General features: G+C 44.5%; 1 protein-coding gene across 2 annotated transcripts in view; it reads right to left on the bottom strand.

Moving 5' to 3' along the window:
• Positions 1-619: 619 nt before the first annotated feature.
• FLI1 (Fli-1 proto-oncogene, ETS transcription factor) overlaps positions 620-24,753 on the bottom strand; it is a 117,200-nt gene continuing 93,066 nt past the window's right edge. For both annotated transcript variants that reach the window (XM_064375579.1, XM_021671243.2), the window contains exons 6-9: positions 7,798-7,863; positions 6,058-6,117; positions 3,842-3,889; positions 620-2,592 (exon numbers count right to left, since the gene is read on the bottom strand). In XM_064375579.1, coding sequence (XP_064231649.1) covers positions 2,063-2,592; positions 3,842-3,889; positions 6,058-6,117; positions 7,798-7,863 — 704 coding nt within the window. In that variant the 3' untranslated portion in view covers positions 620-2,062. The remainder of the gene's footprint in view (positions 2,593-3,841; positions 3,890-6,057; positions 6,118-7,797; positions 7,864-24,753) is intronic.

Genomic DNA, 24,753 nt, shown 5'->3' with positions numbered 1-24,753 from the left:
GTACTCAGTGACACCCAGAGAAGGTTCTAGGATTACCAATGTTGTGAGTCAAATTCCTTGCAACATCAAGGATTTCCCAGGTCTCACTCTTTTTCATTGTAAAATAGAGAAAATGAAAACAAGCTACCTAACAGTGAAGGAATTGGAGGCAAGTTTCTTCCTTGGGAAGAAAAATGACCTTAAAAATCTACATGAGCCATAAAATCCTGGTCTGAGACCTGAAGGAAGCAGGGCCTTATTCTCTGCTGGAGTAGCAGAAGGTGGCCCCCGGGTCTGAAGTGCCCAGGGGAGGCAACAGAGTGAAGTCTCACAGACAAGTCTGGAGAGACCAGTTTGCTTTGCTCCAGTCCTTAGATACAGGTTATCCATGGCCTTGGCTGCCATTTTATAAAACGCTTTTAGACTGGAGGAAGATTGGAATAACACACACACACACACACACACACACACACACACACACACACAAATGCTACAAACATCACCACCAACAACGAAAAACCACACTGATTATGGACATTTGAAAAATTCTTGATAGTGTAAGAAGTAAATTGGAAAGTTCCCCAGGGAAAACCCTTTGACATAACAGGGGTGGTAAATGAGCAAACGGTGTCCTCAGTGCTAAGAGAAGAAGGAACCATTTATTTAGTCAAATTATTTTACAACAGGGTCTTCATTGACAGTTGTCAGCAAACACTTAATATAGTTAAAAAAGTCAACAATTACCTGCAAAATTATATATATTTTAATGTCTAAAAATATGTTGCATATATAGAGCAGGAAAATCCCTCATCTCCACAAGGGATAGTTTTGTTGTTTTTCCCAGAGCTGTGATTATTTCAGTACTGTTACACACATTTCCAAAGCATTAAAGATCTCAATGGATTATCTTTCCTTGTGTATGCCTGTTAAATAACTGCACCAGTGCTTTTCTTTCTTGTAAGTCAGTGACTTAAACAGCCCTGTTTCCTTTTCAGCAATAGTCATATTATGTTTTTTAAAAACCCGCTATAAAAACGTACAAACAGCCCAAATGTACAGATTGACAAAAGATGTACAAATTACATTAAAAAAAATAACAGCGACTGATTCGATAGTAAAACTGCTTTTGTGACCGAGGTCAACTCGTTTATTTATTCTTCTTAATTTTTAATTATTTATTTTTAATACTGTGAGATATAGGAAAATAACTCTGCATAATTTATACAGTAAGTTGCCTTCTGATTGGTTGACCCTGGTCTGATGGTCTGACAAGCGCACAGCGCTTGCGAATCTGTTTGAGTTTAGAAATCCCTACAACTTTTCCAAGTTCTGGGACCCACTGTCATCATTAAAAAAAAAAAATTAGGTATTTAATTCCCCGTCTTTCAGGAATGTATGTATTTGCATTAAAATTTCTTAGTTGATATCCTGACTATTTCTAGAGAGAGTGGTCAGCTGAGTGCATACTGTCCACTGAGGGGGATTCTGCAATGCCCTTGGCTTCTTAAACACACACACCTTCTTTCCATCAAATTCCAGTTGTGTGAGAACTTCACTGGCCTTACAATCAATGTTCCAGTTGCCATCCACTGAATTTGGTCCTCCTAAAATTAGATTATAAGCTTCCCACCTCTATTTCCACTAAAGCTCAAACCAGAACATGACTGGTTAAGTCCATGATTCTGTATCATACTGAACCCCATAATGAGACCCGTGTGTTGATAAGAAACTGCTTTGGTCATAAAAACATAAAGAAAACATACAGCTTCTTTCTCCAGAACCATGACATAACCATTCCAGTAATCTTAATATTCAGCTCACAAGATGCTAGGAGACTGAGAATTCAAACTGGCATACTGGCCCATGGAATTATCCATCTCTTTGTTCAGGTAGAGGAAGCAAAAGTTACCAACATTAAAAAAAAATTGTTTTCAAAGAACAAATACAAAGGTTCTATCCAACAAGGAAGAACATCCAGTTTTGTCTTCTCTTCAAGGCCACATATGTCCGTCCTGCAGAGTCCAAGCATCCAGGAAGAGTGAGGGATGGGGCTTCAGCTAGGAGGCCACCAATGAGTAAGCTTCTAGTAGTAGCTGCCTAAGTGTGAAGGCACGTGGGTGTTAGGATGGCGGGGGACGTTGGGGTTGGGGTAGATTCCCCCTGTGGGGGAGGTCCAGTATTGTGATGCAGCTCCAAAGAAGCTGGAGGAAGTGACAGGCATGGAGGATGGATGGGGAGGGACAAAGTTCACCTTCTGCTGGTGGGCATGGTAGGAAGGCATGTAGGAGATGTCAGAAGGGTACTTGTACATGGACGACTCAGTCGGATGTGGCTGCAGAGCCTGGGCAATGCCATGGAAGTCAAATTTGTAGGCATATCTTTTGCCGTGCACTTTGGTCATAATGTTTTTATCATAGTAATATCGAAGGGCCCGGCTCAGCTTGTCGTAATTCATGTTGGGCTTGCTTTTCCGCTCACCCCAGCGCCTGGCCACCTCATCGGGGTCCGTCATTTTGAATTCCCCGTTGGTCCCCTCCCAGGTGATACAGCTGGCGTTGGCACTGTCGGAGAGCAGCTCCAGGAGGAATTGCCACAGCTGGATCTGCCCGCTTCCTGCAGGCCGTCAAACGCATGGGAAAGAACAGAATATCTCAGCCCGCAGAAGGAAGAACCCAGTTCCCTAAATGCAGAGAGCTTCTCATCCTTTTAAAGAAACCCTTTGTTTCCTTTGACATTGGGATGGACTTGACCAGCCCTTCTTATCATTGTTGATTTGCCTTTCTGCTTACCTAGGAGATGGGTATGATAAGTGAGGTTACACCCTAAGATGCTTTGCCCCAAGGCCTGGTAAATGGAATATGGGAGGTGAGGTGTGGGGTTCTGCCCAGAACTAGCTGTATGATCTTGGGCAAGCCACATTCCCCCGAACCCCTTTGGCAAGGCCTTTGAATCTCTTCATCTAGGAAGGCCTGACTCACTGTCGGATCTTTACTTAGTGGTCAGGTCCCCCGGGTAATTCCCTGTCAGCAATAAAGAGAGTCAGAGGCAAGGCATGACTGTGGGAGTCATTGGGAGAAGCTGCATCATGAACTTTAGCTTTTGGATGAAAGGGCCTGGATTGGCCCTTGGCAGGCCCTAGAGCTTGGCTTGCAGCTCTAAATTCTACAGAGAACTTGCGCAGAGAGAAAAATACCCAGAATATGCGGGGTGGCTTCTTTTTCCTCTGACGGAAACATCCAAGCACTAAGAAGTGGGTAAGGAGACTCCCTGGGACGGGAAGGTGAGTGGCCACACTATTGAAAGAGCCTGCTAGCTCCCAATCTCGATGGTCTTGGTTTAGAAGGATCCCCTTGAGCATTATTTTTGCTACTAAATCTTTAAAATGCAAGGTCAAATTGACTATATCTACAACTTTTCAGGGACACATCTCTTTTATAAGGCCAGATAACTTGGCAACGTTTTCTAAAATCACAAATAAACTGCTTTGGAATATTTATTAACTTGTGCCTTGCATGGGGCAGACAACTGAGAGCTCAGTGAAGTTGTCTTCTTTTCTTTCTTCCCCATTTTCTCCAACTGAAACGCCTACCTGTTCCATTTGTTACTTATCGAGACCTAAGTGCACATGTTTAGTGCTAATGTGTTTACTCCCAGAAGCATCCTCAGCTAACGAACATTGGCACCTTGTAACAAGCCCTGACCTCTTGTTCTCATGCTCCAGAAACAGACATTGAACATTTCAAGGAAAGAGGCACATGTTACTCCCCAGTCAGGTGTCTGGACTTAGGACAGAAGTCTCTGTGACTTCACAAAGCTACAAAACATTCTGGTGAAAAAGGCTTGCAGGCCAAGGTAAACTCACCAGGGTTGGCTAGGCGACTGCTAGTCGGGCCCAGGATCTGATATGGATCTAAGGAAATAAAAAAGGAAATTTGCTTCAGTATTATTAAAAATATGACAACAGTACCAGCCATAAGGAAGCCACAAGGGTTTATATTTTTCTTTCACGATCACAGTGAAGACTGATTTCGGAGCACTTTACTGCTTTTATTTGCAGATCTCAAAAATCTTGATGACATTTGTGGTCTTCATCTCAATAATTACAGAAACAACAAAGAATAAGAACAGGATTATTTTTTTATATTTGGCATCTAAAATGTGCAGATTATGCTGTCATTACCGAAAGCAAAACAATGAAAACATTTGGAAAGGAACTGGCTAATATTCAGTGATACAAGGGCCGGCTGACTCAATGGGCTTACAGACGGTCTCATGGTTACTGGTCTTTAATAGCTCTCCCTAATACTAACGACATCATTAATCTGTTTTTAAAAATGTATCATGAAAACACGTGCCTGGAAACCAAGCAGCCTGGGTTTTAGCAGTAGCTATGTGATAAACAACTTGTGGGACAATTTCTGGGAATTTCTCATCTGCCAAATGAGTGGGTTGGGCTACTGGATTCCTCAGTTTTCTTCTAGTGTAACACTCTGTGCTTTGAAGCTTAGAATTTGAGCACAAACCAGAGTTTGTGTTTTAGCTATAGAATGACTATTAAAATCTCAGTTTACTCAAAACTTAAGTGATTATTTAGCCATAAAAGTCTTTGCAATACTGGCTTAGGTGAGAGGTTTATCTTCTTTTTTGTTAGTTGAGGAAATAATGGTAGAGAGCTGGGTCTCGACCTGGCAAAATTGTCATATATTTTGTACAATTTTACTATTTTTTTTCAACTATAATTACCATTTAAAAAATATCAATATGATTTTTGGGTTTCTATTTAGAACCATAAATTAATTTCAAGAGTCCTTAAGCCCACTGAGACCAACCTTTCTCATCCACACCATGAGTATGATGATTAAAGTATTTTTGGCTGGTGATGCCTAAGTTTGTTGTTATTGGAGAGTCTTTAAAACTCTCTACATCTGACTTATGATCCACAGTCAGCAAATTTTTTCTTAACCTGCCTGGTGAAATTTCAGTTGATTTTCTCTTGCTCTCCCGTCTGTGGAGACGGAGAACAATGCTTGCCCACCCAAAGCAAATGACTTGTTCAGAACTTCATCTCAGCTGCATCACATAAGAAGATACTAGGGCTTGGGCAGAGCAGCTGTCTTCAGATATACAAAGAATCTTGGAGAAAGCAGAAGGAAGACTTCTCCAGAAGGCAAAGCTTGAGTGGAAATTCCAGGAAGGGGACTTTGGCTCAGATAGTAGAATTGAGACCAGCTAAATAGTCAATGCTCTGTTTTACTATAAGCACAGGTAAGGTAAAGGCGAGGGTGTTAACTCATAGGTGGGTGTTGAACAATGAGAACACATGGACACAGGGAGGGGAGCACTACACACTGGGGTTTGTTGGGGGGAAATGGAGGAGGGACAGTGGGGGGTGGGGAGTTGGGGAGAGATAGCATGGGGAGAAATGCCAGATATAGGCGAAGGGGAGGAAGGCAGCAAATTGCACTGCCACGTATGCACCTATGCAACAATCTTGCATGTTCTTCACATGTACCCCAAAACCTAAAATGCAATTAAAAAAAAAAGAGGTGAGGGTGTTATAGATCTGGCAATCTCTAAGTTCCTCTCCAATACAGAGTCTCCAAGTCCATGGCTTTAAAAGTTCCTCTGCCTAACTGTTAAGCCATGCTGTCGCAGGATGGGGATATTTCTGAAAGTAAGGTTTGGTGAAGCATAAACGTATTGGGCAGGAATTTGGGGGTCTGGAATTATAGACCAAGGTCTATAATTAGGTCTATAATTAACTCTCTCATTAACTAGTTGCATGGTTTTTAGCAAGTTACTTTACCTCCCTGGGCCTCAGTTTCTTTATTTAACAAAATAAAGCTTTGGAACAGTTAATCTTTAAGTTCCTTTCACCTTTGATATTTAACAAGTCTCCACTTGATTTTAGGACCTGTTACTTAATTCACAGGCCTAATAGGGTCAAATAGAGACCCTCTTTGAGTGAAATAAGAGACAACATATGTGGTATATTGTTTAAACCTTCCATCAGTTGACCCTGTGGAATCAACAGCTGTGCAGGAAGCAAAGGAGAGATTACTTTTCCTGGGCAGGTACCTGGCTGGGGCCGTTGCTCGGTGTTCTTACTGATCGTTTGTGCCCCTCCAAGGGGAGGACCTGTGGCAAGAGGGAAAGAAATGCAGTGAGTAGGACCCGGCTCCCCGAGGAGAGCGAGACATCTTGACAGATGTGCTTTCCCACTCATTCCTTCACCCACTCTCCACTGACTCATTTATTCATCTTATTTTAGAAATATTTACCTAGGATCTACTATGTGCTGGCACTGTTCTCCATGCTGGAGATTCAGGAATGAACAAGCAGTTCCCGGTGCAACTTGCATTCCAATGGAGGAGACAACAATAAACAAATTTTTAAATTTTTAAAATTTTGTCTTTGCTCAAATGTCACCTTTCCATTTTCCAATTTTTAAAAAGTAACCCAACAGTATAGCATCACTGATGGTACTGAGGCTGTAGATTTCATTTTCAAATCAGAAAGTTAGAGAAGTCCTTACTGAGAAAGTGACATCTGAGCAAAGATCAGCTGCTTCCTGGTGTCCCTGTCTTGTGAGTTTCCTCCTTGTATCTTTCACACACCCTTTCCATTCCCATGATCGCTCCTGCATTGCAGATCTGTGTTGCTTCTTGCATGATTTGTGGCTTAGTCTGACTGGTGGCCTCATTACTCTTCTGTCTCCCCAGAACCCACCATACACGCCACTGTTCAAAACCTTAGTGGCTCCTCATTGTCTAAAGAACTAAGGTCTATCTTCATGGCATCATTCATAATTCTATTTCTTACCTTTGCAGACTTCTGCATCACTCATCCTAAACTCCAGGAACCTGAGGTCCTCACTGACTGTCAGACCTGCCAAGCTGATGTCTTCCCAGCCCCCATTACCACAGGTCCGAATCCTGCCTCTCCTTCCAGAGCTAACTCAAGTGCTACCAGGTCTACAAAGTCTTCCTTGATACAAGCCAGATGAATGGAGTTCTGTGTGTGCGTGATTTCTGTCTCCTGCTTATGGGACCAGTGCATGTCTGATTCATCTTTGTGAATCTTATATTGCCGAATGCCATGTGAGGAGTAAGTAAATAATTAATACACATAATTGGAAGGGGTCCTGGTTATTGTTTGGGTGTTAATTTGTAAGCCTAGCCTCTTCCTTGAAAGAATTCCCTTTGCTACCCGTTCATACGCTTCACATTTTGCTTCCTAGGCATGGCAAGATTGATTTCTGGTACAGGAGTTCATGAGTCATTCCCAGTATTTCCCCTTATTCCCTTAATGGCAGATACTGGGTAAACTTCGACATATTATCACATCACCACTTGGTGGAGAAACTTATGTTTGAGACATCAATTTCTTCACCAAGTGGTGAGATGATGCTATGTCAAAGTCAAACCAGTATCAATGGGGATGGGGAAATTGGTATGACTTAGCCTTACCAGTTAGTGGGGGAAAGTCATAGAGGGTCATTATCCTGATTTAAATAACAGAAGCCAAACCCAGTGACCTTTCGTTGGTACAGAACCTTGTCTTGAAAAACCTTCAAACTTCCAATGTTCTAAAACTGAGTGCAATAAAACAAAATTCAAAAAAGCTAAATGAAAATCCCATATCATCTTTTGAGGACTGGGTATCATGGACAGGCTCTAAATTGGCAAATAATTTTGGTGTCTACTCAAAAAGCAGGAAAACATATGCCTGCTGCTCTCCTGTATCTCATGACCCCGTTCTCCCACCCTATCCTCAGAAAAATGTTTTCCTCCAAAGAGTTATATGACATTTACTTACTTTTGTTGAGGCCAGAATTCATGTTATTTCCCCATGCTCCTCTTCTGACTGAGTCATAAGAAGGGTCTAATGACAATAACAAATAGGGCTACATTAGCATCACCTGCTTCTCAGAAAGATTGCATGAGCAGTATCTGTAGTAATCAGGACAAATGAAATTAAATTCAGCAATGGCTTTTAAAGCATTGCTAAATTCTGGAAGCGTACTCACCCCCTGGGGTTGGGGGTGGGGTAGTGGAAGGAACATTAACACTCTGACTTTGAGATTTTAGTCTTATCTGGGAGCCGAAGTAATGGGAAGAATCCTGAATGTGAAGTCAGAGGATTGGTTCAAATTCTCTCCCTGCCACTATTTGTTGTGAAACTAGGATGAATCAAAAGTCTCCTCTGGGCTTCAGTTTTATTTAATATGGAAATAAAAACTTATGTTTTATCTACCTTATAGGGTTGTGGAAATGATCAAATGAGACAACATATGGAAAAACACCTTATAAAGCTTTCTACAAATATAAAGTGACACAAGGTTAGAAAATTTTTAAATGTCCATAGCTCTGTAGCAAAATCCTTCAAGCAGCTCTGAAAAGCAGGCAATATCTGGATGAAAGGCCATTGAGAAGAGTGTCTCAAAGCCCAGGGCTGTGACATTCCTGGGGGCTGACTCCAGCCCCCTATTTCAGCACATGGATGATGTGGGATGACATCCCAGGGGTGTGAGCACATTCCAGGCTCTCTGAGGGCTCTTGAGCTTTACTATTGATCGTGGAGAGGGCTGGGCTGATGACCACAGAGAAAGGGAATAGGCCAGAAATGTGGCTGGGAAAGAGGCTGGATCAGGAAATGAGTGGATGGAGACCTGCTCCCCAGCTGGATGTGACGAAAGGCTTGTGTCTCTGTTGTCTTGGAGAATACTCCTCGAATCTGAACCTTTGTGATCGTAACCTCCTTGAAAGATTCCATATACCTCCATAAACGTGTTCAGAAATTGCTTAACTAACTAGCTGGAAACTTCTTCCTTCCCCTTCTAGTGGAGTAAGTCCCGTTGAGACACTGAGCAGGAATAGCAGAAGAGCTTGAGGATACACAATTAAGACGTTCAAAGTCATTCCATGAACAACAAAGAAACCATAAAAACCATCTGAACAAATGGAGCACAAACCTCATCAAACAACAGTCTGACCGGGTAAAACACAAACAGTCCCCTTCAGCCCCGTCCGAGCCTCTCAAACAAACTGGAGTAAGAGCTGGGAAGACGGATGGACTTGGATTGCCTGGCCTCACTGTTTCTGGCTAAGAAGAACCGAAAGACAGGGACAATTTTTTTTTTTTTTTTTTGGTGGAAAAATCCACGTGCAGATGCACATTCCTCAAGGCTCTGGAAAAGCCGGTTCAGTTTTAAAATTACAGTCTTTAGCAACTGGCATGAAAAGCAACACAGAGAGTGAGGGGGATGGGATAGGGAGGAAGGGCAGGGCAGGGGACAAAAGAGAGAGACAAAGCTCAACTTCTTCTGCTTTTGTTTTCTTTTGACTTTTTTTCCTTTCCTAATTCCTCCTCTAAAGAGATTCTTCTTCTTGCTTAAAAACAAACAAGACAAATGAAAAACCAGCTTGCTCGCAAGCTTGGAATGAGGTGGAAGGCTCTGATGGGCATTTTCTGAGATGTCTTGCAGAGGTCTGCAGAGGAAGTGCAATGTTGGCAGTGGCAGAACATTTTTCTTTGAGCAGGAAGACTTGCTTCTTAGGCCTCTGGTAAGAGATTTGGGACCAACTTCTGCACTGTATTGAGTGCATGGCCAGGGAGTGGGTGTGAAGCGATAGGAAACAGTTCCTCATCCTCGCCTGTGAGTATGAGAAGGTAACTACAATTGTGAGGAAGCACAGGTCATGTGCCTAAGGTGTAGAGGAAACATAAAGGGCTCCTGGAGGTTGAAGGAGAGGTGAGTGGAACTAGGGCCAGGTGACTTCAGTGAGACTTCTTTGGAGAGGGAAGAATGCGTTAGGGAGGAACAAGGCAGAAGTGGGTGGTGAGATGTCACGGTGAAGCCTAGAGACAGCCACGGGTAGAGTGATGTGGAAGGAGAGGAGAGAGTCTGAGGCACGTTCAAGGTCTTGCTAATGGTAGCTCAGCAAACTCTGTGACCTTGGCGTTGCAGGCTGTGGAAACTTAGGGAGGTTTTGCGCATGCGGCCATGCTAGGAAAACAGGGTGTGGTGAAGAATGAGCTCGTGATGGTGTGTGGGGTGGATCCGAGAGCCTCGGGGAAGGAAATCATTCTAGTGGGAGCAGAACAGAAAGTCGAAGAGAAGTGACACATTCAAACAAAAAGAAACAAAAATCATCTGAACTTCTGACTTGACTTCTGACTTACTGCGTTGATAAAATCTCTCGAGTTTTTCTAAACAGTTTTTCTGCTCAATCATTAGTCTGCAGAAGGCCTCGACTCTCTCCGAAAGCTATCTTGTAACCACTCAGAACTATTTCTTTTGGAGCCCAAATTACGGCCATGGCTATAGTTATCATTGACTTCTTACCGGCTTTTCTTCCTATTCTTTTATTCTAGTTCCAGGGACAGAGTAGGCATGCGAAAGTCCAAATGCATGAAGGAATTCCCTGTCACCACAGAGGGCGGGTGACCACGGGATCTTCCTGTAGCTCTGAGTGATGGAGCCTGGTTGAAGGTGTGCCTTATCAGAGCAGTGGCTTGGCAGCCCCATATTTCTGTGATGCCCCAGGGTCTAAGGAAGGAGGCAGAGCTTTATGGGGCAATGTGCCCACAGGCTCACCTGATGGCAGAAGCCTGGCTAACAGGACTTTGGAAGTCCCAACCAGTGCTACAGTCCCCCGTAGATGAAAAAGAAGTGACAGAAACAGAGAGGCCACCCAGCAGTCAGCCTGAACTGTGCTCTCACTGTGAAGTTAATAGAGTCATTAATGACGGGCCATGCCCTAAGCTGGTGCTTTTAGCCAACGTCCATCTTAGCAGCCTGTGGAGTCAGAGTACCAAAGACCACGGGCCTTCCTTTCATTTCTTTTTCATTCACAACCATTTGCATGGAAAATCCTCCTACTGGTACCTGGCTGCTAAAGGACAGCCTAAGCCCATTGGCTCTGGGGTTTAACAAAAGCACTCCATAGGCTCTGAGGCTCAAGGAGACGTTTGGTCAATGTAAGATTTAAGTTAAAACCAGCATTTCCAGAGCAATTTCTGCTCCAAAGATAAAGCATGAAGATGCAGAAGGCCAGGAACTAAGGTTTAGCGTTCTGCCCTAGGGGTACGAAGAACTGGGGCAGGCTTGCAGACTAAATGAGATACCCGAGTCAACACCCAGCATGGTGCCCAGCACAGAGGTGGCCTCAGTGCATGTTAGCAATCAATCATATGATTTGTGTCATAGATCAAAAAAATATTCAGACCCAGAAACACGTTGGGCAGCCTCCCAAATCTAGATTAATTTCCTCCTCCCGCAACTCCCTCATCCCCCTCTGCTCTTCCATTTCCACTTATCACATAATTTAATCAATGATTAATTTGCATTTGTCCCCCTCCTTCCTAAACATCAGGTTCGTAAGAGTGGGGATCTCTGCTGTGTTAACTATATCCAAGCACTTAGAACAGAGCCCCGCATAGAGCTGGTGCACTGTAAGTGTTTATTGAATGAATAAACTTGGCCAATATTTTCTCCTACTTGCTAAACATACATAATTATTCTCATTGTTCATGATATAACTAGCCGAAGGGAACCCAGTGCTCCTACCCTGACATCTCTCCACTAAATTAAGCCTCTGGGCTTAAGATTTCCATCTGGGGTGTTAAGGGGTACAGACTAGCTCCTGTGTCCCCTCCGAGTAGAGTGGACCACAATCCACCTATTCATGAGGCATAGGCTAAAAGCTTGTTCCGAAAGGGAAGTCAAGGCCTGAATGCTGCTTAGTGAAGTGGTGTGCATTTTATTGTATGTGTTTTTAACAATGTCATTGCTGAAGTGAGGGTTCATTTTTTTTTCTACTAAAAGTTACTCAAGAAAAATTTAGCAGTGTGGTCATCTCTAGTCCCTGACATACACACAGAAGTATATCTATAACTGGAATGCAAAAGCCTGGAGCAGGGAGCTGGCCCAGTGGCTCACATCCCTGCACAAACCCCCTTGCAGAGACCCACACCAGTCCCACAGACTGCCCATCAGCACATGGAGTGGGGCTCAGCTGGGGTTTGCCTGCTATGAGAAGAACCCTGAGCATGCATGGAGGCCCTCCTGAATGTGGTGCCTGGAGTCTGCCTCCCGAGAACTGACTTCTGGAAAGACGAACTTGAGGTGGCAGCCAAAGGCCCAGTGTGTAAATGTGGCCGGGGGCACCAGTGCACCAGTTAATGATTTCTGTCCTTCTCCGTGGTGGCAGATGGCTTAATCAGCAGATGATCACACCCTGCTTCTGACAACTCGCTTTTCACTGTGGTGAAGGCTGACACCTTGGTTTTACAGAGTACCAAGACGACAGATCTTAGTGTGATTCCTTTTCAGAAGAGTGACCCAAAGAGCTTTGCCTGGAGTTTCTGGTTTCAGGTAGTCCTGAGATCAACTCTTGCCAAAGCAAAGAGGCCGGAGCCTTCAGTCTGGAGAATGAAGACATTGCCAGCCATTGTGGATAATTCAGCCTCATATATATGATGGCCTTAACAGTATCACCATTATGTGATGCTTGGTGGGGCTGAATTTGACACTAAATGGCCTCTTAGATTCCAGGAGAGCCTCCCAGGGTACAGAAATATGAGCATGGAGATTTTTTTTCTGTAAAGTCTCTGTTGGAAGGGGAAAGCTGTTTCTGGACATGACCCTCTCATAGACATACCAGTGTTAACTCAGCTCCTGTGTGAAGCTTTTTACCTGGTCCTAGAAATACAGCCAAACATCTCTGGTAAGATATTTCCTTCTACTCTGATGCCTCAGCTGTCTGAAGGCCCAAACGTCCCTGCTGGCAGGCAACACTCCACCTCGTTGTGACCTGACCGGAGGCCAGCAACACAGCGACACCAGCCCACAAAAGCCTCTCTCTTCATCCCCCATGTCATAAAACCTTGCTCTCAATGACTGGGTGGAAAATGATGAATTTTCCCTGAAACTTCTCATTGAATTTCTGGTTGCTGCTGAGAAGGCTGGCAGCACCTAACCCTGTTTATCCTTGGTAAGCCTGACTTCTGAATGCAGACCTTTCAGCCAAGCAGTGGGCAAGACTGCTCATGCTCCCAGCAGAACAGGGGCCTCTGGTAGCCAGATCCAGACCTCCTTTCTTGAAAGAGTGAGGATGCACAGGAGAAGCGCTCAAATCAATGGTAGCCCTGAGACGCAAAGCCCTCCACTTCCCAAGAGAGCCACGCCCACAAGGAGGAGGATTCACTCCCAGACTCTCACAGGGAAGAACCCTGTAGTGGTCTTTGTTGTTGGGCTATCCGACAGGTTATGACATGTACTGCTAGAGGGCTGGACTAGGTGACCCTCTAAAACCGCTTCTCCTTCAGAGGTCCTGTGCTTCTAACAGGTCGAGTCTTTGGGGAGGAGCAGCCCTCTCCCAGCCACCAACCTTGCACAAGCTGCTCTTCTGCAAGCACTCCTTCATCCTGCGCCCCGATTGTGGGACCTGCTCTGCTGCCCAAACCTTCCCAACCCACAACTTAGGACCAGCTTCTCCTCTGCTACAGTCTCTGCCCTCAGCCCTGCTCTGAGGCAAAGTATCCGCAAGGCTTAGGATGCCATCGTGAAGCTATTCTTCCTCTCTGGTGGGCCTGGGGATTATTTTGGCAGTTAGGAGATGGCACTTAGAATCAGTTAACCTGGGTTTCAAATCCCAGCTCTGCCATTGGCCTTGTGGAGTGACCTTGGTCATATTGCTCTGCTGCTTTGAACCTTTAGTGCTGCTTCTCTGAAAAGCATTAATAACAAGTGCTTTATACAATTGCTATGAGGATTAAATAAGCGTGTGATGAATGGTGATTTTTAAAATACATGCCGTATACGTGTAGTCTATTCAATCTTGCTGGCACCTCTACCAGTTACTCTTGGTGGGATGAGGTTAGCAAGCTCATTGAGAAAGGTCTTGGAAAGGAAGAGAAGCCCGGGGTCTATAAAGGAGAAAGGACAGTTTTATTCCTGTTCTCCTGGATCAGTGATTCCCAAATTTAAACAAAGTGTGGTCTCAGGATGGCTGTAGTGGCTCATGTCTGTAATCCCAGCACTTTGGGAGGCTAAGGTGGGAGGATCACTTGAGTCCAGAAGTTCAAGGCCGCAGTGAGCTATGATTACCATAATGCATTCCAGCCTGTCTGACAGAGTGAGACACTGTCTCTAAAGCAAAAAAAAAAAAAAAAAAAAAAAAAAAAAAATCCAAAAACCAAAAAAAGAAAAACAAAAATGGCTCTCTTTTAAAAGAAGAGGTGGATCATTATCTTGGACCCTAGTTTGAGAAACCCCATCCCAGAAGACAGGGAGGGTTGATGGCTATGGGTGGTCTGCCTGGATGTGAGGCCCAGGCATTACCCAGCATCCTCCTTCCTGCCCCACTGTCAGCTGCCAGAGTCACTGCTCACCTGGCCTTGAAGCTCAGGGCTGAGTCCTCACTGCATCCCACCATTCTAGAGGGGCTCCTCAACCTTCGCCTCGGTGGCATCTTACATCCTAAAGAGCAACAGAGGAGCTTGGCATCCGCTGAGACCTTGGGAGAAGGAGAATATCCAGGGAACGCTTTCCCCAAACTTGGAACTCACAGGGAAAAAACATCCTGGATCAGATTTCCTTTGCTCAAGGATCTTGTCCTGGAATCCAACAGCCCCTCCGCCTCAGAGCCGACCCTGCTGTGTGGAGCATAATGGAGGTACTGTTGAAAATATTAGATGGACAAAGGGAAAAAAAGACCTGGGAGAAAAAGACTTGGAAGAAATGGCTGGTTTTCAAATATGAAAAGCGTGGAGAGTGAAGTGGCACATTTGCTGGGCACAGCCTTGCCACAGCCATGTAAGGCTCCCTGCTGAGCCTGGGCCCTTCTTCTATTTCATTTCTCCCACAGGCTCTGTGTCTAAGTGACACAGATGTCTAAATGACCTATTTATTTTGATAAGGCCTCAAAGTGGGATTTTTGGGCCAGCCTTATGTGGCAAAGCAATTCATAATTCATACTGGCTGGATTAACTGGGGGTTCGCCAAAACGTCCTTCCATATTGGGCCATGTAGACGCAACTAAATTGCATACTTCTTAGATCAAATCTGCCTTTGGTTTAGGAGGATTCCAGGTAGGAAAAAGAAAACATAACAGTTCACTTAGGTAATCAGGCTTGAGGATAAATGAGAGGCAGTCTCTGTGCAACCCCCTCTGCCCTGCTCCGACCCTGTTAGGTTGCAATGTTCACAGCAAGGTTGCCCTTCTTCTCCTTGGCCATAGGGGATACATTCTTGTGTCTGCGTAACAGTCAGCTTGTGTATCCTTTGCTTTCAAGGTTGTGCAGGTCTAGGCTCGCTAGTGAGTTGTCTTGTATCTATTGCCTGTGTCCTGCTTAGCCTTCGAGTGCAATTCTTTGTACACTTGTGTCCCTCGCTAGGTGATCGTCTTTAGGAAGAGAGGGACTATGTCTTAATCACCTTTGTTTCTCTCAAAAACTCGTTCTTGTCGTGCGCCGTCACCAACTTACTGGATTTAATCAATGCCTTATGTCCCACCACACATTTCTTCATTCAACCAAGTTTTACTGAATGTCTACTATCTTGCCAGACACTTCTGTGTGTTGAGAATACAACAACAGCCAGACAAACATCCTTCCTCTGTGGAGCTGACATTCAAAACAAATAGTAAATTATGTTGTATATTAGAAGGTGATGAATGCTATGGAGAAGATAAAACCAGGGGAGAGAAGTAGGCAGTGCAGGGACGGGAGGGCTTCCCTGAAAATATATAATTTGAACAAAGACTTCATCTGTCTAACATTATGAAAATAGAGCTCTACATAGTTCCATAATTTTATTTTGAAAGGTGACTAGATGGTCCGACATTGGTCTCAAAGACCCTCAGGAAAGCCAATTCCTTTTAATTAGTTTTTTTATGAGTGAGAGTTGCTTTATGTTGTAGGATGGCAAAGCTAGCTAAGAAACTTGACAGCATCTCTTTGATGTTTGGGAGAGGAATGGTGAAAGGTAAGATAAATCCCATCCTTTAAAGACTCAGCCACTTTTTGCATATTTTGAATCAGGTGATTTTTTTTTTTTTTTTTTTTTAAGACAGAGTTTCGCTCTTGTTACCCAGGCTGGAGTGCAATGGTGCAATCTCGGCTCACCGCAACCTCCGCCTCCTGGGTTCAGGCAATTCTCCTGCCTCAGCCTCCTGAGTAGCTGGGATTACAGGCACGCGCCACCACGCCCAGCTAATTTTTTGTATTTTTAGTAGAGACGGGGTTTCACCACGTTGACCAGGATGGTCTCGATCTCTTGACCTCGTGATCCACCCACCTAGGCCTCCCAAAGTGCTGGGATTACAGGCGTGAGCCACCGCGCCTGACCTTGAATCAGGTGATTATCAAGTCTATGGTCGTGGATTCACGTTGAATTCAAACAGCCATTCAGATCAAGAAACATGAAATCCCAACACTTCCCATGATTTGCCTTTTGACCTCTGTCTGAAGTGCTTTGCAGGAAAGGACAAGCAGTGTAGCAGAAAGTCTGGCAGCGTAGAGGGTCAGCGTAGCAGAAGCGAACAGGTGAGTTCGTCCTGAAGGAGCACTCCTTCTTTTGTGTCCTGGCAGGTGGGCATGAAAACCTTCAGTCCCTGAGCCATGCATCCACACATCAGACAGAGCACAGTAGTTAAAAGAAAAAGAACCATTGAGTCTTGGTAGGTGGAATGTGGTCTCACTTATTATATCATAGAATCAGAGGCTCCTTTTCAGACTGGAAGGACCTCAGACATTATCTAAACCAGACATGCAAATTAGCACAGGCCCAGAGGCCCAAAGCCTGAGAGAAAGCATATGTGGCCATGTAAGAATTTTAATAGAAATTGAAAATATGACTCATAGCAAAAAACTGCCTTTCTCTACCCTCCTCTAGGATACTGGGCAGGACTGATAATTATTTTGAAGATAGGCCAAAAAGGCCAAAGACTTCGTAAGCTCAAAGATTTCTCAAAATGATACCAAGAATGTTCTTCATCTCTTTGGAAGAGTGATACCTAACACTGATCAAGCATAGGACTGTTTGTGATGTTACTAAGGGCTCTTAAAGATCTTCATGGGAAGAAATTCCATAATTTCTCATGAATCCATTCCATACAGGGAAATGGCTCATTGCAAAGGAAAGAACTCTGGGCTGGGGGTCAGAACTCCTTGCTTTGCCTCTCATCTCCATCAGTTATAAGCTGTGTGGTCTAAGGCAAATGACTTAACCTCTCTGAACCTCTTAGTGAACCTCTCTGTAAAAGGTAGATACTTGGCAGGGGTGGGAGAGAGTGGTGTGATTATTCCTAAATTTAAGAGTTTGGAAAAGCAAATAGCACATTGGATCGTCACAGGAGTCTTTTGAGAATAGATGAGATTGTGTATATGAAAATGTGGTCTATACTCCAAAGTGTCCTACAGAATGCTAGCTGATACTCTTTTTCAGAGTTTAGTTCATGAGAGATAAGAAGTTAATTTTTCCTGTGTCAACCAAAGCTAATTTCTTCTGGTTTTTCCTTGATTGGAGCAGGATTGAGTAAATATTCAATGGCATTTACTGAATATATACAGGGCTGGAAGAAAAGAACCAGGAGAAAACTCACAATTAAAGACCACAAGGTAATCTGTAATTAGGTCCATAAATAGCCTGTGAATGAGGTGAGGCTGGGAGGAGAGAATGTAGTCGGGAGGAGGAAGAAAAAAGTATCTCGAGGCAGACAGGACTTCAATGGGGTTTCAAAGAGTGTGTTGGATTTTGACAGATAAAGTAATTGTCTCACTTAATTTTATCATTTTTTTCTTTAGAATATGCCAAAGACAAGAATATAAACATCAAAGAGGCATGTTAGGCCTCTTTTTTTCATTTTTATTTGAGATGGGCCTTGCTCCGTCACTCAGGCTGGAGGGAAGTGGCGCAATCTTGGCTCACTGCAGCTTCGACCTCCCAGGCTCAAGCGATTCTCATGCCTCAGCCTCCCAAATAGCTGGGATTACAGGCACGTGCCACCATGCCTGGATAATTTTTTTTATTTTATGTAGAGATGGACTCTCGCTATGTTGCCTAAGCTGATCTTGAACTCCTGAGTTCAAGTGATCTTTCCGCCTTGGCCTCCCAAAGGGCTGGGATTACAGACGTGAGCCACTGCACCTGACCCATGTTAAACTTCTTGATCTTATAGACCCCTGAGATCAGGAAAAAAAAAAAGCCTGCTCACATCCTGGTTAGGGTTTCTAGCCTCCATAGTTCCTCCTCAAAGACTTTCTTTTCTCCAAAAAGGATATTTCATGAGAAATAAGTTCTTTAATATCTTAGATAAGGGCTTCTGAAGAGACAGTTATTAAATCTATAAAAAGAGATTAGAAAGGTTTTTATACTAAAATAACAAATGATGCTTCCTATATATTGGCCTTTCACTAGAAGATGCCCCAAACTCATAGATCTCTGTCTGGCACAAAAGAAGCTTTCTCTCTCTCTCTCTCTCTCTCTCTCTTTCTGTCTCTCTCTGTCTCTCTCTCTCTCCAGATAGATGAAAGAAAGAATTTGGTTGATGAACATGGACTAAACAAGTTTCTTTTAAATACCTTCTAGCTACCAATCCCCTCAAATAACGTCCCTGTAGTGGAATTTCTAAATCAGTATATTAGGCAGAACAAACACATTTGGAATACTCTGTACTGAGGTGGCCCCCAGTAGGGCACTGTGGACCTAACTTCCCTTTTTTTTTTTTGAAGTATTTTGGGGCTCTTCTCCTCAAAACAGCCAATGGGGATCACTTCTAATTTCTATTACAAATCAAGCAATGGTAATAGAGCTGCATCAAGCGAGGCCAACTGCATTTAGAGTCTTTACTGTTGTCTGGAGTGGGATGAGTGAGCAGTGTCAAGGTGAAACTTGGTAGAGATGGCAGGCCTAAAATAGTAACAGGCCAGAGTCTGCAGATAAATTAGAAAACATGCAAAACCCAAATGGCCCACTCAGTGGATGTGAACTGCCACTGAGAACTGTAGTGGAGATCTTCCCCATCCAGCACTCAGGGTCATGAAGGCCCCTCCCTGGCAATGCAGGAGGAGTCATTGGGCTCAGTCCAATGGGAACCAATGGGGAGGGTGCTCTGGAGGTCCCCAGCACCATTCCTACAGCCCAGCACCAAGTCCCTGCTCCACTTTGAGGTTTACCTAATGTCATTTTCCTTTACTAAAATGTAGCAGGGCTCATGCATTCACTGTCACCATCATTAATGTTGCAGAGCATATGGGCGCCTAGGAGGATCTTGATTTCTCCAGAGTGCATCTAAGAGCAGCTCCGGTAAGCAGAAAGACCAAAGACAGCCCAGGGAGGGCAGAAAGGGCAAAATGGGAACTTCTGGGCAGCCAGAAGCATTGCCTGACCTGGTACCTTCTGGCACGGGGATGAGAAGAGGCGAGCTCTGTAGTGGCAGGAAGGAAGCAGACTCAGAGCAGGAAGGTGCCTTTCTTCTCCAGTTAAGCATTGGGATGAAGCCCTGGCTGTCAACGCTGGGGCAGTACAGGGGCGGGACATTCCAGAGCAATGGAAGAAGATGATTCTAAGAACACAAGTGCTCAGCTCCAACGTCGTCCTCATTCCTTTATCTACCAAGGGCACAGGCGAATTTATGAGGCACATGGGGCAGAATGGGGCAGCCAGAGCATTCTGGAAGTGTCTTTAAGATGCTTTAAGCTGATTTTGACATCCCTTATTTCTTCTTGGCAACCATGGGTCCATGAAGCTTACAGAGGCAGAGGATTACCCATGAAACTGATAGACCCATGAAATTATTTGAGGGAAACTTTATTTCTCTCAAATAATAAATTTATTAAATTTGTTGAATTTATCTACCCCCACCCTTATTCTGTTTTGTTTTTGAGACAGGCTGCCTTTCTCTCTGCCCTGCCCTAAATTTCCATTGCATGGAACCCCAGGGTGGTTCCTTGGAAGTCATCATCAGTCCCATCCTTGAGCAAGGAGGCAAGATTCATAAAGAGCAGATTTCAATCACAGGATGATGGCGCCACAGCCCCCTCTTGGCCCAACCACTACAGGCAGCGCCATGCCAGCAGCTGCAGTGCGCAGAGCCAAAACATCCACCTTGTAGAAACATCTTGAAGGGTTAGTTCTACACCAAACTGCCGGGGAGTATTTAAGGTACTTTGCCTGTTATTTTCACCCATCCATCCAATAGTCCCTCCCTTCAAGACACTTCCAGTCTCGCAAGACAGAAGACTGCTGGGCTAGGAGAAGTAAAACCTACATACACAAAATTCCTCCTCTGATGGAATAGGCCCACCTCTAATAAGGCAGTGGACCAATACTCAGTCGTTCGTCTCATTATCCTGGAACAGATTTACACTTGTCTTAGGAAACAGGCTAACTGTTTCCAATAATTTGAGGAAAGTGTGTCCTAGTCACTGTGTAAGCCACACGTGTGCAATAGCAGTGCGCACAGCACACCCACGAAAAGAAATAACAGTCCTTTTACTTAGAGAAAGGAAGGATAATGGTTACTTAGAAAGTGTCCCAGACAAGCTGTCAAATTGAATTCAGAGAGCTGGAGTCTGACTCCAGGACAGGGCGGGCTGGCTAAATTCCCGAGGGATTGGGGTTTCCTGCCTGCTCCAGCTCAGAGACAACGAGTCTTTGTTTCCAGTTCTGTTGCTCTCCCTCCTCCCCCGGTCTCTGTTTCTCTCTCTCACCCTCGTTCTTTCTCTCTCTCTCTCTCTCTCTCTCTCTCTCTCTTAATCTCTGTCTTGTGAAAAAAAAAAAAATACATGCAATCCCCCAGAATAGGGTCAGATAGAAAGCAGACAGAACATTAACTCCGGAATTTCAAAGGAAAACAGTTTTTAAAAAATAAAATGGAGAGAGCAAACTACTGTCTATCCCATAATCATAAATCTTGCCTTTGGACCACAGAAACAGCATACACGTGAGCGCACGCGCACGTGCACACACACACGCAAATGCACACGCACACGCACACAGACATCCCACAGGCATCCCTGCTTTTGCTAGGAATGGCTTAGGGGCATTTCATCATAAAGGAAGAACATATAATGACAATGTTCTTCACAGGCTCTCCTGTGAGGCCGCGATACCCTCCAATTTGAAGTGTGTGTGCACAGACGTAGATGGAGCCTGCAGGGCCACACAACCTGCTGCATGAGAGATGTTATTTACTCCCTAAAAATAACAGGAGATTACCTCACAGTATTACAGGCGTTTTCCTTCGGGTACACATGTTCCAGAACAACCCCCAATATGCTGCGCTCTACAAGGCAACACACACACAGCCCATGTCTACACTGAGCACCAGCTCGCACCCTCCCGCACAGACACACATGCAAGGCTGCCAAATGCGCGCCCTCCCAAGTGCTGCACCCGGGAGCTCATCGGCCCCGCTCAGGCCTGACACAGGCAGTGCACAGTGCAAGGAACAAAGATGGCTACTCCGAGACGCGTTCCCCCAGAGAAACAAGGCAGAGATGTCTTGGGGCATCTTTCGAGTTATGGAAAAATTCAGTGATATATAACAGTAGAGAGAAAAGTCAAATGAACTCTGTGGCCCCATCTCCTTGCTTTAACAATCATTAATTCATGGTCAGTCTTATTTCAGCTCCATGCCCACCTACGCTACCCTCCCTGGCCAGATTATTTTGACACAAGTCCCTGGCTCTCGGCTCCTTCGCTGAGCTTCCTGTCTCACGATGAAATTTCTAACTGCACCCAGTTTTCCAGATTCCAGGAAGCCATAGTATGCAGGTTCTACCCCACGCTCTCTTCCTGAAACCCGCGTCAAATACCCAGGCCTTGGTTATTCCTGCAAGGGCTCACCTGGGCTCCCGTCTCCAAAATTCAACCAGAAAACCCACACAGTTGCCCCGCACCGTGGTCCCCACACACCCACCCCAGCAAGCACACTGGTTTCCTTGGTGCCTTCCTCCTTCCCTTTGCTTCAATATCTAGTTCCAGCTCTGCCATGCTGCATCTTGCTAGAGGCCTCCGTCTTTCACTATGACCTCTAAAACCATAAAGGACATCCATAAAGGAGGTAAATGCAGGGGAAATAGAAAGACGTGGTGATACATGTGAATTGCCCCCACTCCAGAGTGCAGCAGTTCCTTATGTACTTAGCTGTCTGTCTCTCTGTTTGCCTAGAACTTGCTTGAGGGTAGGTGCTATGCTGTGTTCACCATAGTTTTAGGGCTCAGCCTGGTACTCTACACAGAGAAGATTCTTCATAAGAAAGAAATGAATGAATGGAGGAGAGCGTGAATCACAGAATTTAGCTCTATTCCTGACTAAGGTACCAGGTATCTGCAATATCTGCCTACATAGAAATAAATGTATATATCTGTCTTCACTCCCTGTGTGACAGTGGCTGGGTCCACACCTTCTCTGGCCTCAGATCTCTTCCATTCTACAAGGGATTTGGAAAGCATGTTCGGCTTGAGTATTAAGGATACTCACATTATTACTTCTTGTGTATAGCATGCATTGTTGTATTTTGATTACATACAGTTTTATATTTCCTTCATATTTCATAGGTTTGTTTCCCTAATAAATTTGTTGTTGTTGTTGTTTTGAGACAGAGTCTCTCTCTCTGTCACCCAGGCTGAAGTGCATTGGCATGATCTCTGCTCACTGCACCCTCTGCCTCCTGGGTTCAAGTGATTCTCTTGCCTCAGCCTCCCAAGTAGCTGGACTACAGATGCATGCCACAACACCTGGCTAATTTTTTATTTTTAGTAGAGATGGGGTTTCACCATGTTGGCCAAGCTGGTCTCGAACTTCTGACCTCAGGTGATCTAACCGCCTCAGCCTCCCAAAGTGCAGGGATTACAGACGTCAGCCACCACGTCCGGCCCCCTAATAAATTTTAAAGCAGTTTGGCTACCTATGCATAGTATCCTTCACAACCCATGGTACAGTGTTAACATCTGATAAACCCTCAAAAATATTGTTATTAGTTTTCAATAATAATGTTAATTACTATAATTTTTACTATAATAAATTAGAACAATTTACTATCATTATAACTTTTACTGAGCACTTATTGATGTGTCAGACATTGTGCTGATGTATGAGTTTTACCCATCCCTTGAAGGACCACTACAATTATCCTCATTTACGCATGAGGAAACTGAGGCAGAAAAATGCCTTGTCCAGGTCACAGTCTGTTTGAGTCCAGAGCCCGAGTTTTTAATCAGTATGCTATAAAGTCGAAATAGGAGTCCAATGCTCGCCTTGGGTAAATTGAGAGTATTAGTTAAAGAATCCTTAAGATGTTGTCAGATGCCTGAATGAAGAATGCTGAGATAATGATTCCAAAAGCAGCCTAGAGGAAGCACAGAACACACCAAAGGCCCAGACTTGAGTCTGGCTCTGCCCCACGACCTGGGTGACTTCTAAGGACCCCTGTATTCCCTCTGTGCCTTGTTTTCATTATCTAGAGAAGGGGGATAATACTACTACCAGCCTCGTCCTCTCATGGTGATGGCAAAAATGGGATAATGGATAGGAAAGTGCTTGGCAAACCACACCGGGCTGCCAAAAAGCTGTTGTTACCATGTGCATGGCTCCTGCCACCTGGGACTCTCCTGGAGAGAAGCCGGGCTCTCGTTAACATGGGCTTCAGCGCCAGCCAGGCATCTCACTCTAAGGGACACAGAAAGGTAGTTTCTCCCCTCTCTTTTCCATACTTAGCATGCAAGCAGACAGACTTTTTATCCATTATCCAAGGCAATGGCTGGAGATGGCCATTCTGCCTGCAGTGGGGCCGCGGTTTTTGGTTTCCACGTTCAATGGCAGTCCTGAAAGGCTCCAGGCTGGGGCTTGAAGCTCAATGCTCCACAGGCCCTTGGAGGGTTGATGAGTTCCAGGAGTTAATAAACAAGGAACTCAATATCCTCTGTCTTTTGGAGAGTCAGAGGTATTTAAACAGATTCAGCAGGAGGAACTAAGGAAATGAGGGCTTAGGCATGCAAAGCAGCTCTGAGGAGGAGATGTGCTGATTCTTGCACGCTGCTGGGCCAGCTGAGTGTGCTGGGAAGGCCTCCGGCAGGGTTTGCCCAGAAAAACACACTGAAGCTCTGATCTGGGACCAGGGCAGACACAGGCACATCTGCAGCCTGGAAGACTGGAGAGAACAAGGTGTGGAAAGTCAGTAGCCCTGGCTCCAGGACTCTCATATACTTGAAAAGGCCCCTTAGCTTCTACAATCCCTGTGTCCTCCCTGTAAAATCATGTTACCAACACCATATCTACTTTTTAGAGGGGTGAATGAAGACATGTCAGAAAGAAATTTCTGAGATGTACTAATGTACAGTTGTCAAAATCAGTAATATCAATAAAATCAGTCATCAATGACAAAGATGAAAAACTAATCAAGATTGACAGTCTCTTCACTTACCTACACCTTTATCAATATACCAGTAGGGCCTGCTCTTCCTTTTCTAGGACAATTTGGGGCCAGACAACTGCCCAGTGTATCTCCCAGAAAATCTGGAGTAGCTCTAACATGGACTTCATTTCTCTCTAGTTCGTCTCTGTTCTATAAAGCAGGCTTCTCTAGCTTGGCTTACAGAAATAACCTGAGAGCTTTAAACTATTTCCAATGCCCAGGACTCACCCCTGGAGATTCTTAATTAATGGGTCCTTTTTTGGCATTTGGGCATCAGTATTTTTTTTTTAATTTTTGCATTTAAAAAATTTTAGTAAAATATATAACATAAAATTTATCATTTTAATCA

The sequence above is a fragment of the Aotus nancymaae genome, unplaced genomic scaffold, assembly GCF_030222135.1.
Source record: "Aotus nancymaae isolate 86718 unplaced genomic scaffold, 86718_ANA_hifiasm-v0.15.2.pri h1tg000012l, whole genome shotgun sequence".
NCBI classification, from domain to species: domain Eukaryota; kingdom Metazoa; phylum Chordata; class Mammalia; order Primates; family Aotidae; genus Aotus; species Aotus nancymaae.
Note: the sequence above shows the minus strand (reverse complement) of the source record. Positions and strands in the feature narration are given on the sequence as shown.